Genomic DNA, 18,116 nt, shown 5'->3' with positions numbered 1-18,116 from the left:
ATGTTTACTCACCCACCTTTGCCTCCTGAATTCTTGGTTGGATAGAAATTTATGCAAACTTGGTCGTTTATACTCCAAGTCCCTTTGTTAAAAGAAGTAATATTATTTATGTCCAGAATTAGCCTTATAAGATAATAACAATATCAATATAATCAATATCAATATCAGACAAAACTACCGAATAAATTATCAAATATTAATTAATTCGTTCCGATTAAAAATTTTATAAATCTAGATATTTAGTATTAAAAACATTACAACAAATGGTTCCCAAAATCGATTTGAGAGATTTTCAGTCTATAGTACAATCATGATAATAATAGTAAGTGTGTGCCGCTGCAATAAGATCTTTTAAGTCAGCTGCCTGTGCTTGTATTAATAGTGCTTTGGTTCTCAATTTTATCAAGTTAATGGAAGTTGCTAGGCAATTGCTTGAAGTTAAAATTTGAAAAAAAAACACAGCTTCCAAATCTTCCCACACCACAAGATGACTATATTGCAAAGAAACTGCTGCTGACTGCTGCTGACTGCTACTGACTGCTGCTAACTGCTGCCAACTGCTGCTGACTACTGCTGCATGACTGCTGCTAACTGCTGCTGTCGCGCGCGCGCAGTTAGCAGCAGTTTCTTTGCAATATAGTCCGCCTGTACTGTGACATGGCAAGTTGTTAGCAAAAACCTGTTTACGAGTTATGTAAACTAGCAGGAACCCGTCAAACCTTTAAGACTGGTGTCAAGGCTCTTTGGTGGCCGGATCAGTTTCCTACCCTAAAGTCTCCCAGTAAAAATAATTATTACCTATTTAATTCGCGTTTTTGACACCACTTGGGGGTCCAAATTTTGGGTACTAAAATTCTTATTCCTTGGCCGATTTTCGATTTTTTCATGCTGATTTTAAGGCCATTAAAGCATTTGAATCAGTTAAAAAAGTTTCAGTTTTATATCTTGTACGGTTTTTGCGGAAACCCGTGTTTAAGTTGATGCCGTGGTGTCAGTAAAATGGTGCGGATAAATAAATATATATATATCGTCTCGCTTTATATATAGTAAGATAACACGATTAAACAATAAATAGTATAAAATGAAATTTTAGCTGTTTTTCGTTAAGCTTTTATAGGAATAAGTTTTAATTCAATTTGGCACGCCAATCCCTTGCTCTATTCAAACTCTACAGCCTTTGTATTGTATTGTATTACGCTTACAGTTTTTTATTCGTGAAACATAACATGCGCTGCGCGCCCGCAGTGGTTCAAAATCACATGGTTAGGCGAAATGTAAATATGTTAACATTGCTAAGCTTTCTAATCTCTTGCTCGCTTTTTAATTTCACTTGCACTTACGCGAAACTCGGAAAAAGCGCCGTCCAACTTATATTATATAAATTTGCGCTCCAAATGAATGTTGACTCACGTTAACTGCAAAATTTTATTCAGAGATCGCATCGTTTTTTCAATTTAACTGTCTGCGGCCGCTTGTAGATTTATAATTCACTGAGGCGCGCCGATCAGTTGGACCCGTCGACTTTCCTAATAGTAGTAGTAGTAGTAAATCTTTCAAAGTACGAAATATCTCTTTAAAAGAGCATCCTAGGCACCTTCACATAGCCATGTGCCTACGCGTACTGCGTGACGCGCTTGTTTCACATAACAAGTAGGATAGGCCTCTTTGCCGCCTCCGGCGGTCGCGCGCTACTGCAAGCGAGAGGGCTCTGGTTAGAGCAACTAGGCACCTTATAGATATCAAAACGCATAAAAAAGAAAACAAAAACATCAACCATCTTCTAATTTCTTCCATTCCTCCCTATCTAAAGCCAAAAATCTAAGGTCTTCGAAATCAGTCAAATTCTTAAGTCTAATATCAAGATTTCTACTAGTCAAGTCTTTTCTAATAACATCTAATAAGTTTAAACATGGTCTACCCCGTCTCCCTTCCATAAAAATATCAGAATTTATAGCAAATAACATAGAGGTGTATGCTGGTGAGTCTTCCTGTCCTCTTAAGATATGTCCTAACATTCTCCATCGAAACTTAGAGACTCTCACAGACAAGGGAGTGACATAACAACGAGCATAGAGTGCCTCATTAGAAATAACCCCAGTAGGCCATCTGATGTTGAGGATTCTTCGGAGGTGTTTGCGATGAGCAATATCAAGTTCATTCAACGAAGCTAGTGGTGCAGCCCAGGAGTTGCAGTTGTAGAGTAGAATAGAGACTACTTGTGCCTCGTAGATTTTGATCTTGACTTTCCTAATATTTGAAAAAATATTTTACGAGTATCACCCGTTAACTAAAACCGGCCGCCAAAACGAAAAAATAGTTTAATTTTACATTTAAATAAATTGACCATGTAATGGTCCATTGCTATTTCAACAAATGCGTTGCTAAAATTATTTAAAATAAAACAATGAAATAATATTGCTATGTTTTTATTTTTTAGGGGCTCTCGATAAAAATCATTTGAGGACTTTGTTACCTGAGGACCCCAGGCTTTAATGTTGTAAATATAGAGATTAGGCGGAATGACAGGCTGAGCGCGGCCCAGTAAGGACTTTGCCGCTTCGACGCGCAGCGCAAACTAGCATTATTGCTTCGCATCGTTGCTTTGTTTATTTGTTGTATGTTGTATCATGTTGTGACACCCACGGTCGTTTCATTAAGTGGTATCTTATTGTCATACGTTAATTGTATGACCCGCCGCGCACGAAGTGCTCGGCTCCCCCTATAGTGAAACGACCGTGGGGGTCACCACGTGATACAAGTATCTTACGATACAGAGGGAGCCGCACACTCGTGCGCGGCGGGTCATACAACTGACAACATATGACAATTAATTTGTAGAGCAATGATCTGGAAGGGTTGACATCATTAACCATGAAGAAAATTACAAAATATTGTAGTGGAGCTGCGCATTTTCTTTCCATTTATTACTGCAATGCAATGTGCACGGTAACATGTAAAATCGAGCGCTAATATATAGTATATATAAAAGGTTTGACTTTTGTATGGTACTGTCATTCTTACCTGGGTAAGAATAACAGTACCATACAAAACCTTACCTAGGGGACCTCAGGCTATTATGTTCATAATAGAGATTCGTCGGAATGACAGGCTGAGCGCCGCCCAGTAATTTCATTCGTGTGGTTATGTCTGTCATGCATGAATGTTGTATTGTTGTCACTATTACACAATACAGAGAGGATTTAAAATGTAGTTATATTATGTCTTATTCCGTTTTTTTGTCGAATTTAAATTATAAGCGATGTAAAGTAATAATGCGAATGTAAAGTAATAATGATAATTTAAACTTATAGATTATAATATAGTGATACAACAACTTAAAATGCACAGGTGTGCCACGAAAACAAGTCAGGATACAAGAAAACCTGAAAAGCAATCCACATTTAGGTTCCAAACCATAGAAAATTGTATAGACTTGTTACACTAAATTACAAGGTAAAGGGTATTATATGCACTTAGCAGTAGAAACATTGAAAAAGTAAAAATAAATAAATATCATAAGCACGTTTAAAAAGAAACTTTTTCAGATACACTTTAAAAGATTCCAGTGACATGCAATTCTTAATTTCAAGAGGCAGCTCATTCCATAATATAATGCCAACTTTCGGAAACGATATTTCTCCATACTGTGTATGTATGCTAGGTTCAGTCAAATAGATAAGATGATTATAATACAAGTGTAACTTCGTTTAACTTGATACCTGCCACCATGGACTATGAATGTTTCTAGACACTATCCTTTTGATATTGAGATATTGGTATCTCAGATCACGTGCACATCGTTCCTTTTCTATGACACAGTAATTATTATCAGTCATCTTCTAGAAAGGAAACCACTATCATTTCACAACTCCCATCTAATGACTTTATATCAAGATCCACCAAAATTTGGAACACAATTGCACCTAAACTTAAGCTCTTTGACTACTCCTACAAGATTAGCCTTGCTAAAAGTCGCCTGAAAAAGGCACTTCTAAAGCTGCAACATGCTTATAATGATTCGGCATGGACCACAAGCGATTATGACATAATGCAGCTGTCATTTGTAAACAATCCCCTTCATCAAATTTAATTCAGTGATCTCGGCCCACAGGCTCCTCCTATTAAACAATTTTGATTTTGGTAAATGTGTGCTGACTCCACCACCTATGTATTTAACCTAATATTTAGTGTATTACAGGTAGAAATTGACTTAGGTAGGTATTTTTATCTTAGGTAGATATTAAGAATTTGGATAATTTCTTAATTGTATGACTATTTCCATTACTGAGACGTTTTTAATATTTAATTTAGGAGGGTTTTTGGAATTTTTTTAGGACTGGTTCACAGAGTGAACAGATTCCAGATTTATATATTTTTAAATGAGTTTTAATACTTTCAACACTACTATATAACAAATTATTTGAGGTTTCTATTGTTAAGTTGTTATCATACACACCCAGATCTACGTTACTGTAGCTGTTTAAGTTTTTCTAAAAACTTACAGCTTATCTTGGGTATAGGACCTTGATTTCATTAGCAGATATGGATGACTTGAAGAAACTGGAAGAAGAGCTCGACCTAATCAACGAAAAGTCCTTTCAAGGTAAGAAAACACTCCACGAATCAAAGATTTTAACAGATATACCCACCAGCAACAACAAAGAACATATTTTCAAGGTTTGTAAAGAACTATACATCATTGCAACCAGAGCTATTGATCTTGCAAAGACCTCACTTGTCCCCCTTCCGGAACAGGACAGCCAAACTCTAGAAAACATAATTAAGAGACAATTGAGTGAAGTCCTACCTAATCTTCTGAAAGAAGCTATTTCAGTGGCTGCCATTTCCCCTGCGGAATCCCTGCAAGCTAACCTTCCAATAGAGAAGCCCCTGCCAGCAAGGCACACGATTACTATAGCCAAGTCACCAGTGAACGAGGATGATACAGAGACTACTATCACTAACCATGAATGGACCGAAGTTTATCGTAAGGACGTGAAGAAATCTCTTAAAGGTGTCCGAGTTAAAGATGAACGGGTAAGTAATGGTACAACAGTGCTGAGTTTTACTACTGAAGATGACATGAAAGAAGCGGAAAGAGCGCTGACACAAAAGTGTAAGTCAGTTAAAGTCAATTCAAAGTCAGTAGAACCAAAGAAGTTAGATCCCAAACTAACAATATCTGACATTCACCTTGATTTTGACAGCAAAGAAAAGATCCTTGATGAACTATTGGAAAAGAACACAGGTATGAAGGATGCTAATGTCAAAGTAGTCTACTATGATATCAAAGAAAAATTTGCTGTCATTCAACTGCCCATAGAGGCTAGAGAAGTCATCAGAAAATGTGGTGACTATTATATATATACCTGGGCCTACAAAGACATCGTGTATATGACCGACTCCATGTAGTACAATGTTACCACTGCCAGCAATTTGGCCATATGGCAAAGTCACAGTACTGCAAGCTAAAAGATGCCTCTCCTACATGTTTCTACTGTGCTGGAGCACATACTTCTAAAGACTGTGAAAACAGGATAAAAAATAGGACTGATCGGATAAAGTGTTCTAACTGCTTTAATAGTAAAAGTGCCACAGAGAAAAATGCTGCAAAGACGCATAAAGCTGCTGATAATCTTTGTCCATTCTTTATAAGAGAAAAAGAACGAGTCATGTCTAGAACTGCAGGATGCACGGAGCAGATAAAAAACGCCTATCGCCAGAGGGTCAAGGACCAAAAGATGAGACTAGGAAGAAGTTGAGATGTGGAACTTTCAATGTCCGATCTCTTTTAAACAAGACTGTTGGTGTTTTAGAACATTTATGGGAAACAGACTGTGACATTTGTTTTATGCAAGAAACATTTCTTCGAGATGGCGACAAAGCAAAACTCACTGAGATAAAAGATAGTGGCTGGAGCATACTTTCTGATCCTAGAAAACACCGCAGTGGAGGTGGTATAGCAATGGTTTACAGAAGTTCGATTGAACTGAAGCCTAATACCAAAGTGACCAAGTTTAAGTCATTTCAAGTGATGGAATCACTTCTGAGTGCTGAATCAGAGTTGCTGAGACTAGTAAACATCTACCGACCCCCCTACACAAAGAAAGCAAGGTACACAGAATGTGACTTCCTAAAGGAGTTTGAAGAATACCTTAAAATACTGTGTGCAAAGCCAGGAAACCCTCTCTTGACTGGGGATTTCAATTTTCATGTTGAAAGACCCGATGAACACTATCCAAAGAAGTTTCTGGACTTGCTAGCTCAGTACAACCTCCGACAACATGTTCCAATAGTCCCAACTCATAATCAGGGCGGTACCCTGGACCTAGTAATCTCTACCCAGTCTCTTGAGAACAAGATCAGCAATTTTAACATTGTTCAGTCAAGAACTTCCTCAGACCATTTTCTAGTACTCTTCGATGTTGACACTCGACTTAGTAAGAATGATAATGGCAAATTTCTGAGCTACAGAAATTTCAAATCCATAGACATTGAAATTTTTAAGGATGATCTAAGGAATTCCAACCTGTCAACTATTGATCCAACTTTAACTGCTGAAGAAGCGACTTCACTGTATAACTCTGTCCTTACTCAACTCATGGATAAGCACTGTCCTGTTATAAAGAAGAAATTTCGGAAGAAACCCATGCCGTGGCTTGACTTAGACCTTAGTTTGCTACGTCAAAAGAGAAGAGCAGCCGAACGTGCATGGCGCAAAGGAAAGGGTACCAGGAAAGACTACATAGATCTCAGAGATAGATTTGTTAGTTTAGAGTTTGTGAAGAGATGTTCTTATAACAAAGAGTCGCTTCGAGCATCATCAGGAGACTCAAAGGCCCTTTACAAGAAGCTTAACAGACTTCTTGGTAACGAGACACAGGATCTCCCCAAACATCAAGACCCTGTAAAACTGTCAGAGGATTTCAAAGACTTCTTTGCTGAGAAAGTTAACAAAATACGGAAAGACATTGAATTGGATGCATCCAAAAATGTCCCGGAGGAAACACTTGCTCTTTCAAGTGAACCTGATTTTGTTTCAACTCTTCACACGTTTTCCCCTATCAGTGCTGAAGACCTCAGAAAACTGGTTAAAATGATGAGTAACAAGTTCTGCTGTCTGGATCCCATTCCTTCATTCCTACTGAAGAGCTGTGTGGATGAGCTAACACCTGTACTCCTGCACATCCTAAACACGTCTACTGAGACAGGATCATTTCCTTCTCAAATGAAGAAAGCGGTTATTAAGCCAACCCTTAAGAAAGAGAACGCTGATGTTGACAGTTTAAGTAACTATAGACCAGTATCGAACCTTTCTGCTATATCCAAGCTCCTGGAAAGAATTGTACTGAACCAGTTGAATGACCATCTGGACACAAACAACCTTCACTGCCCTGTCCAGTCTGGATACCGCCCTCAGCACAGCTGTGAGACCCTTCTTGTCAGGATGACTGACGACATAAACAAGGAGATTCAAGCAGGTAACATCGTGGCTGTGGTACTCCTGGATCTCAGTGCAGCTTTCGACACTATTGATCACGAAATCCTCCTTGAGAAACTTTTCAAGCATTATGGTGTAACTGGGAAAGCCCTTCAATGGATGAGATCATACCTTGAGAGCATATATTTCTGTGTAAAGATTGGCGATACTATCTCGTCTCTTCTTGAACTCCTCTTTGGAGTCCCTCAGGGATCCCTACTAGGGCCCATCTTGTTTATACTCTACATTAAAGACCTTCAGAATATTGCTGCCAAATTTGGACTAGACATCCAGCTATATGCGGATGACTCTCAGTTATACATATCTTTTCATCCAAGCTTCCCAAGCGAACTTGCAGATGTCAAAGATCGGATAAATAGATGTCTCTCGGAAATCAAGCATTGGATGGTTGGAAACTTTATGAAACTCAATGAGTCGAAGACAGAACTACTTGTCCTAGGCAAATCAAAAGTTCTTAAAGACTGCAAAATGGAGGTGACGATTCAGTTCGGAAACACAACTATCACTCCAACTGAATGTAAAGGTGACAGCTGGAAGAGTCTTGGGGTAAAGTTTGATAAGTCTCTTACCATGGAAAGACAAATTAATAGTGTCAAACAGAAATGCAGCTGGACAATGATGAATCTAAGGACGATTGGGCGCTATCTGGATGAAGGAGTGAAACTCATGATGGTAACACAGCTTGTAATATCAAAGCTCGACTACTGTAATTCTCTTTACATGAACCTACCAAAGACACGACTAAACAAGCTACGATCAACCCTCAATGGTGCCATACGGTTCATCTACAATATCAAAGACCGATCAGAAGACCTACTTCCCTACTACAAGAGAGCACATATCCTTCCTCTTGACCAAAGGATTTTCTTTAAAGTCTGCCTGTTAACTTATAAAGCTGTGCATGGGATTGCACCGGCCTACATACAGAATCTTGTAGTGATTGAAAACCCATTGACAATAGCTAGTATAAGTACTAGATCAAAAGTAGAAGGAGATTGTTACAGACTAAAGACTCCTAAAACTACAAATAGTAAGATTGATCAACGTCGATTCACCAACTACGCACCAACTGCTTGGAACTCACTTCCCTGGAAGATACGATCACTACGCAACGTAGACAGTTTCAAAGGTACCCTTAAACATTATTTATATGACCGTATGTGATTAGTGCTGTTTTTTCTTTGGTCTTATGATTTGTTGTAGGGTGTATCTTTATTTATTAGTGCAATGTGTATTAACATATTAATAATCCTTCTTTTGATTCCTATAAGTAAATTATGTTACTTTTGAAGAGTTTTTTTTGGTGGTTTATTGTTAATCGTAGTGTGGTATATATCAATAAATCTTCCTATGATTACTATATGATATATTTAAAGTTTTAATTTTTCCTAAATAGATTTGTTTTTGAGATGATTTAGTTGTTTGTTGCTGGATATTTTCACCTCACCCTTTAGAACCGCTCTGACATGGTTAGTACCTGGCACTTGTGTCAGTTGCTAACCATATGGGCGGTATACAAGCACATTATTTCATTTCATTTCATTTCATAAACTGATATTTAATAAATTATTAAAAGAACAAATTTTAAAGTTGCCATTAGATCCAAAAATACACCCATTATGCTCACTTAAAAACAACTCTAAATCAGTAGGCTGTCACTCTATTAATGCACCACACCGCTACCTCCACTGCACTAATAGTTATACAATAAATTCTACAATCCTAATTTTGTGTCGTGATGGAGACCGGTGTTCATACAAAACATTTACTAGGTTGCCGTTTGGTGTGAGCAATAGCGAACAGCACGCACACTCCTTTGCCCCGTCAACCTATATCTAATCTATTTAAAGAGTGACAACCATACTGCACATTGAATTAGGATTCCGTTAAATATCAAATTGATTTATTGTAAACTTGTTTAATCTGTAATAAATGGCATAAAATTGAAATTTTTGTTTAACTGATTTTTGTTTAACTGAATCTATTGACACTCACAGCTATCATTTTAATCATTGAATCAGTATTTTTATCTGTGCTCTGCGTAATGCATCACATGAATCAGTTTTTAATCTATTAACTTATTACACATTTGTGCTCTGCTTTAGCATCACTTGACTATTTAAAAAAATTGTTTGTTCAGGCCATGACCTTATAGACCTTATAGAAATTTGGTAGACGGCCCCAACGTTAATGTGGCTCTTGCTATGTGTTGGTTCAGCCGAATTAATTATTATATAATCAAGTTTATTTTTCTCGTTAGTTGTCATCCGGCCAAATATTAAGCAACTTATATTGCAGTACCATTTATCATTTAGTATATCAAAATATGTCATTGTAACTTTGCATGGCTGAAATGTAACGCTTGATTTATATATATAATGATTAATTGAATTTTCAAATAAAAAAATAAAAAAATAGTCAGCCAATTGGCCATTGCTAAAATTGAATGTAATTTATTCAATATTTTATAATTGGCATATTTAAACGTATTACTTAAATAATCTGGTCCCATACCATTAAGATATTTATAGACAAGAAGCAATAACTTATATTGAATTCTGTAACTATTAGGCATCCAATGAAGGTCTTTCAGAGTGTCTCCTAGATGTTTAGACTTTGGATCCTTTGAACGAAGGAGGGGTGGTGATCATGAGCTCTTCAAAATCGGAACTCTCAATAATGGATTGTGATCTTTTGTACTGAAGAATGTTTTAACAACACAATGCTAATTCAAGTTCAAGAAAGAATTTGAATTTGAGATCAAATTCGTTGTGCCAGGTATGTCTTGTGGCCAAATTTGGTAAGCTTGGTGGGGTGTTTGGGCAACCAACCTCGCCGGAATCAAAAAAAAAGGATAACTTAGATCTGTGACTACGTATATTTGATTTTAAACAATTATTTATATTTGCTCAATATTTTGGTTTGGACAAGGATTGAGCAAGATCTGGACAAGGATTCATCCTTTAAACTCTTTTTGGAGATGAATGTGGCCATTTGTGCTTTGGTATAGTTTAATATAGTGCTATCTTTACAGTATTCTACAATGTAGATGTACTGTAGGGGTATCATAAGAAAATGTTTGATCCCGGCCCCTCCTTTAACCCTCAATCACGGTTCCAATCAATCGGTTGAGTCGACTGAGTTGATATTACACAGTGTAATTTTTCATAGATCCAATGGATCCTTAGCAAGGTGAAACTGGGATTCGAACGGTGAACCCCGAATGTTTTGTGCAGAAGGCAGACTTAGCTCAACCACTAGGCCATCAAGCATTTGCCTCCAATACGATTTCAAATCAGCTCATAATGCAAGATTAGACACAAAATGGGTACTGTATTATTAAAATGATTCTAAATTTCCAAAATGAAGTGTACGGTAAATAAACTCAGAAATCTTGTCAACTTTCCGTATAAATAATTAATACCCCCTTAGGTCTTTATCACTACTGCCCCCCATGATACCTCCCCTGGAAGAAAGTAACTGCAGAAAATCAATGACAGGTTTATCTATTTTATAATAAACTGATTAATCAATAATTGCGCTTTGGAGTTCAATTTACAATAATATCATTATTGGCGGCTCAAATCAAAGTCAGAGACATGTCAGTAGTCAAAATACATAATTCCACCATTAATTAGTGACAGTTACGTCATCTCTGTTATTTCTTAGATCCCTGTTACGTGTTTAACAGATAAATCATTTGGTCTCAGGTGCAACATTCTTTAAAATATTTAAATTCTGAATTTTGTTGTTTCTCTCTCTTTCAGCTATCACAGAATGCTTTTGACAATTTTGTTTTGTTCAGAACAGGTGGATCAATACTCTCGTACATGCTGTCTTCAGGCCGTGTCTTTCTTCTCTCAAACGTTTGGACAGTCTTACCTGGTGACATCTGGAATCTGAAAATATATGTACCATGACATAAAATAAATATAATATGTCATACAATGTTATATTTAAAATTTGATTCAAGTAGGTACATTTTGACAAATATCTTTGATACAGGAGTGATGCAGCAGTTACTTTTAATTGTACAATTTCCTGCAAACCTCCCTAAATAGGATTGCAATATGAGAACAATATGACAATGCATGACATTATATTATTATATGTTCATATACAATATATAAGAGCAGTATATCTACCCAAGACCACAATAGTATTCTAGTATTCTTTACTTATTGTCGTTACTTATGATGTATATTACAGGTCATCGTTTCAATTATTATAACCACATTCTTACTATCAAATAGTAAATAATATAGATCTTTCAGTGGCCATTTGTAAAAGTTACATTTAAAATTAATCATGAAACTTACTTTTTAACACTTTTTGGTGCTATTTTTCTTTTCTTGTCATGCTTTACTGTACCTGGATCATCTTTTGCAAGTCCTCCGAACAATCTACAAGAGAAGAGGATTAATGTGTTCTGTGACATTTAATACAATACTTTCATCAGATTGTGTGGTCCAGCTCTGGTAGTTTACACAGTACACAATACACACGGTACATGCTTTACTTGCTATTTCTAGTGCTACTCATTGCACTATGTATCTGCTTTTAGGACTCCATCATAGTTCTTGAAACATTGAATATTGTAAATGACGATATGATATTTCATCATCATTGAACATCCGTTGTAATTGTGCATCGTTTTGATTTTTTCAATTTCATCCATGTCAAACTACAATGTCATTATTTTTATATAAAACTAATGGAATAATAATAATGGATAACTTACATTAAATTTTCGTCGTGAGCAGAGTTGCTGTGCCCCTGTGAGAGATTCTTGATTTAAAACCTGCTCTATTTTGTGAATATAACGTATAATTACCATAATTCAGTTACTACAAATGTCCTAATTTTTAGGGACGTCTTGAATCTCAATTTTCAGAAATCGTCGATAAGAACGTACAATTGAAATATGATACTGGTATTAAGGTCAAAATAATTTTTGATGTCGCTATTTCAAGCATGAAAACGGTAAAACTTGTGTTTTAAACAACTTTGAACTTACTCTTAGCATCGCTTCCTGACTTGTCTTCGACTTGTTTTTCTCTGTCCCATCTAGTGACCTGACAGAAGTAGGCCGTTAATTAAAAGTTAATTAAAAGTTTAATTATCATTGTTACTCTCGTGTTAATGAATATTGAAATTTAGATTTTGCAAATTTGCAGAAATTTCCGTCTTTGAAACAAAACAAGAATTGCAGTGTCAAACCTTAAAGTAACAGTGTAAAATAAAATACCTCGTTTTAGAGAAGCTAGATTTGGAAGAGCTAGCTGCGGACATGTGACTGTCTCTTCTTAAGTACACTGAGAAAGCGTCAAAATTGTAGCCGCTTAACTCCGCAAGGGGGTCATGGGAGACCTTCCTATAGCCTGAACAACTTGATAGCAAGATTGTAATGTGATACTATAGCTTGGGAGCAACTTGATACGATGGTAATGTGATATACTTGTTCCTATATATTGTCCTTAAACGTTGAATTCGTTTGTCACAGATGTGTGCACGAGAAACTAGTGTTGAGCGTGTTTTTTGTTTAGGAAGTACATGATAGAGAGATAGTACTGTTAGAAGTTAGAACATGTTGTTATGTGTTATTGTGGTATGCAATCATTTGTTTTTTTTGCTTGTATACTTGAATATTGTCTAGTCTGTGGTGTGTAATATCTAATCTAACGTAGGTAATTTGTGTTTGGTAGACAGCATTAATCTTGAGACACTGGGCTTGCACATAATTCATAATGCTGTAATAGCCTCATCAACCCAAATAGATAGTCTTGCAAGTGTTTATCTCAAGGATATTTCAAGAGCTCTGTTGGGACGATTATATTTATGGAAATAAGTATCTATTTTATCCTCGACTGATAATATAAAATCTGTTTAAGGAGGAATAGATCACGAAATATGTTAAACTATAACCGCAATTATCTGAACAATCACATTAACCACTTCATACCGCACACAAGATCTTGTGTGTAATCATGACGTGATCTCAACCGTGTAAAAATAACACTAAACCTGCATTACTGTGTAGAGCACCCTGAGAGACTGCCCAATAATCTTGCTCTGTTCTTACAAAGCGCGCTCGCGTCGCGTACAGCACCCCCGGCATGTACAATTCGTTCAGGATTCGTTTAGGAGTGAATCTCTTCTGCCAGATATCTTTGATACTCCTGCCAAGCTCCTGTACTCGGGTGGGTTTGGTGGAGGGTGGGACTAGTTGGTTAGCCAGGATCTTTATGTGCGGATCTACACTGTACCTTCTGCGCTTTGTAGCGCTAGGTGCAGCACTGGGTGTTATAGCGCTGGGTGTGGCGGGTGCTAGAAGGATGTTAGGGAGCGACTCTGCTGGCAGAGTGCCAGTAGAGTGTGGGGGCGTGGTAACAGGACATGAGTCTGTGAGCCCGTAGAAAGGGTCCCCGTTCTCTGGTATCGAGGCTAGTTGACTCATCTGCCAACCTGGGAACACCACAGAACTTACTATCACGGAGCTTATCATGACGACAAGTTACTACAGAAACCTAGTGACTACAGAAAACTAGAGATTTTAAAGTGACTATAACAACTGACTCCAGCTACTGACTTTAAAAATGATAGTTCAGCAGCCACCTAACACGTTATTAAATAAATCTCTAAAAAATGATGAAAGAAAGATAAAAAAACTTACGCTTTTCAACGTTGTTCATAAAAGAGAGAGGGTCGTCTCGTTGGTCTAGCAATTTAATCATTTCTATTGTGCCAAGGTGTTCCTACGAGGGAAGGTGTTCGATTATATCGTGCTATTTAAATTGATTATTTGTTTACTAGTGGCTTTGCAGGGGACCTCGACAAATATTCGTGTTATTTTAAAGTTTTTGAGCGGATGTTTTGCAAGTTAAGAATTCAACAGCGGCATATTCTATGTTTTAAAAGATGATTTCAAATTGAGAGGACGTTTTGCGGACAGACATAAAATAATAAAACGATATCTTTTAACGAAGTTATGATAGGTTAACTAAAGTTGCAGCTTTCAGTTCGCTGCAAAATTTATTGTTGGACAAACAACTGCAAAAACACAAAACTTACTACAAGACATTGATGACGCTGTAAAGTTTAAAATAAAATCAGAGCCGACATTGTATGCATGATTCGTGAAAACGGATCAATAAACTAAGATCAAACAAATTAAGAGGAGACAAAGCGAACTGTGTACCGATTAAGGTAATACGTTACATAGTGCCGTGCTTAACAATGCAGACTACTCACTACAAGCTCCTGGAGTCTGTCTTTACTAAAGAATTAATTTTGCCGGAAACAATAACATCAGACTTCGTTCAGTTAGAAGATAGCCCGCAGCTCCGTGCAGAAAGTGAACCGTTTTTGACCACCACTCGGTCAGTAGCTGGCTGAGTGGCACTGGTTAGCCTTGTTTGTGTTTAGAGCATGCTACAAGCCTGCTCATACCTCCTCACTTCAGCCCACGTGCGTGTCACGTGTTAACCACGTGGTACATTTCAAGTCACGCGATTAAGTAAAACTGAATGCTCTCTTGTTTGTACTATGTATGTAGGAGGTAATGTCGTAGTACTTTAACGTAGATGACCAGTTGTGAAGCCGCTAAATCTATCGCGTGATATAAATTAATAGCGAGAATTCTTGGATAAACCGTAGACGAAACAGCGGCTGTTCAGCTGAGGTTCTGTCTAAACTCTAATTAATTATTAAACTAATTAATTGTTAAATAGTACAGATAGTAGTCTGGCTTGTTGGTGTTAAAACCTGCACACATCTTTAGATAACAAGCACGTCTACTGAAACCACCAGTGTTACTATGCAGTATGCAGCATAATATATATAGTAAACAATAGATTATATAAACTATAATGTATAAACAATTCTTTCTTCTACAAAAAGAATTTCATACGCATTCTTAAAATAACTTAAAATAACTTATATTGATTTTACAAGCGGGTACATTTTAATATGTTGTAAAGAACTTATCATTTATATCACATGTTATGAGTTGTCAGTGACTTAAGGTGAAGAAGTAATCACGATAATTATTGTGTCTGAAGCTAGAACTAGATCATTCGACTAAAAACAGTCGGCTCGCTAAAATGATTTGCTTTATAGACTGGTGTTGAAAATATAAAATCACAATAAGCAAGGATAAGATCACTAAAATATGACAGATACGAAACCGAAAAGATTGCAATATTACAACTCATACTAGACAGAAGGAACGACTACAACCTGGCACATACCTGGCACATACCTCAGTCATCCGAGATTGTCTGAGATTTGGCATTCTCACCCTTATTATAAGTCATATCTCTCGTATGAACACATTATCTTCGCATCATTATTATAATTACTTTTTAGAACCCGATCCCTCTCTTGACCCTACCTCAAGATAACACAACAGACTTCTTAATTTTCAGTTAACCAGATCTTCATTTTTAGCGGGGAATGAAATGTTACATCATTTCAAATTATGAATTCTCTGCATTTGTAATTTGATATGTTCAAAATAATTGAATGATTATTTAAATATTCAGTTAATGATTTAAGTATTCAGTTAATGATCTAAGTATTCAGTTAATGATTTAAGTATTCAGTTAATGATTTAAGTATTCAGTTAATGATTTAAGTATTAAGTTAATGATTTAAGTATTCAGTTAATGATTTAAGTATTCAGTTAATGATTTAAGTATTTAGTCAATGATTTAAGTATTTGCCTAGTTAATTAATTAATCGTTACACTATAATTAGCATGGGAGAAGATGAGAGTGTTTACAGACAGATAGTGCACCCGCTAGCTCAGCAGACCTTGAAAAACGAGTGCACTAAACTAACAGACTTCACCAAAATAAGTTAGTTTTTTTGTTGTTGTTTAATTTATTTAAAATGAATTAGTAAAGTAACGTTTTCGTTTCTGTAGATAACTTTTCTTTATTCTGAAAGTTGCATCAATTGCTATCGGTTCTACTTTTACGTCCAGCTTTTTATTTTAAGTCTACTTGTTAATCTTATATTTTAAATAAGATCAGTTATTCAAAACAATTATTTAAAACACTTATCCGTTTCAGTCCACGATTTCCTGAATTCACTAAGCAGTATTTATGACACTGCTGGGACAAGCATTGTCAAGCTTGTCGAAGAGAACAAGAAGAAAATAGCAGAGGTCACTCGAGAAAAGTATGTGCGCTATTTATAGTAACACCCAGAGCATTCAAACATCTCACATAGGATTCCATTACGGTGCGAATCTTCCATTATGTGAATTTCCTAAATTGCTGATCGAAAAGGGCATATTGTCAGCAGTGACCCCAATACTCACGGTATTCTAGATTTTAGATTGATGCTATTTTAAGCACAATCCTGTTGAAGTGTGTAGTGTGTTCACGCTTCTTGTAGGGCATCTGAGAGAGTTTAATATTACTAGCTGTCTACATCATCATACTCTAACTAGCGTTATATAGATGTTAATTTTATTCTTAATTCTAGTAATTCTAAATATGCAATATAGTTTAACACTCATTTATCACTTTGTAGCAAACATTAGAATTCATAATCTAAAGGTTCAACTCTTGCCATTATTAGTGACTCTGGGACATGTACACAAGAATTAAACAATAGAAAAAATACCTACGCCTTTATTAAAGATATTTATGTTAAACTAGGCGTACTCAACGCCTAGTTTAACATAAATATCTCACATATTACAAATCTAACAAGTCACTTTTTTTCAGTTTACAATATCCGAACACAACACTGACGGCTTGGTTAGGACTATTAGAGAACTTCAAAGAGGAGGGAACCTTACACAGCAAGTTTGCGGGGGATATAAAGAATGAGACTGTGGTGACTCTTCAAGAACAGAGAAACCATGTTAAAGAGTCTGTTAAGAGGGTAATTTCACTTTCACTTGGATATTTGACTTTGTATTCTAGAAATATAGCGCTATTATATCGGTTAGAACTTATTATAATAGCAAAGAAATGGTAGCTTTCTTAGTTTCTTTGTCATGAAGTCTTTGTTTGAAAAGCTTGTAAACTCTTAAAGAATTAGTTTTAGGTTATACCCCAACGATTCGTTCACACATTTTCATCTTTTTGTTGTTGTTCTATGTTTCACTAAGTCAGACACGTAATAAGGTCCACTATCATTAGCTTTACACTATCTGAAACGGCTAAGATCTGCATTGTGTAACACGGAATGTATTATATATAGCCCCTATTATATATCTGTATTATGTAACACTGCCATACTATGCTATACAAGCTGTCTACTATACTGTGTGCATTGTACAGAGCATAACAGTACGCTGTTATTATTAGATATTTCAAGATAAGACACTTCATAACAACGTTTGACATGTGGTTAGAAAGTGATAATAAGAAAATACTTCACATAGCTGAAGGAGCATCATCAGTTAGACACAGTTCACCTTTCAACCTGCCACTATTCTCAGATATACGGGTTTAGAGACGGTATCAGTGCGTCATCTGTCAGGGAGGCAGAGCAGAGGGACAAGGGCCAGAAAGACTACTCTGGTTTGTGGGGCAAGTACAAGGCTCAGGTGAGTTAACTGTTATGTAGACAATTTCACTTTCACTTTCACTTTGAG

General features: G+C 36.4%; 1 protein-coding gene across 3 annotated transcripts in view; it reads left to right on the top strand.

Annotated features, from left to right (window-relative positions):
• The first annotated feature begins 4,381 nt into the window (after positions 1 to 4,381).
• The window catches only part of LOC134819617 (uncharacterized), a 59,187-nt gene continuing 45,452 nt past the window's right edge, over positions 4,382 to 18,116 (top strand). For all 3 annotated transcript variants that reach the window (XM_063829639.1, XM_063829638.1, XM_063829637.1), the window contains exons 1-5: positions 4,382 to 4,425; positions 16,259 to 16,359; positions 16,576 to 16,684; positions 17,239 to 17,398; positions 17,961 to 18,068. In XM_063829639.1, the coding sequence (XP_063685709.1) occupies positions 16,260 to 16,359; positions 16,576 to 16,684; positions 17,239 to 17,398; positions 17,961 to 18,068 (477 nt within the window). In that variant the 5' untranslated portion in view covers positions 4,382 to 4,425; position 16,259. The remainder of the gene's footprint in view (positions 4,426 to 16,258; positions 16,360 to 16,575; positions 16,685 to 17,238; positions 17,399 to 17,960; positions 18,069 to 18,116) is intronic.

The sequence above is a fragment of the Bolinopsis microptera genome, chromosome 8, assembly GCF_026151205.1.
Source record: "Bolinopsis microptera isolate Bmic1 chromosome 8, MBARI_Bmic_1.0, whole genome shotgun sequence".
NCBI lineage: Eukaryota > Metazoa > Ctenophora > Tentaculata > Lobata > Bolinopsidae > Bolinopsis > Bolinopsis microptera.
Note: the sequence above shows the minus strand (reverse complement) of the source record. Positions and strands in the feature narration are given on the sequence as shown.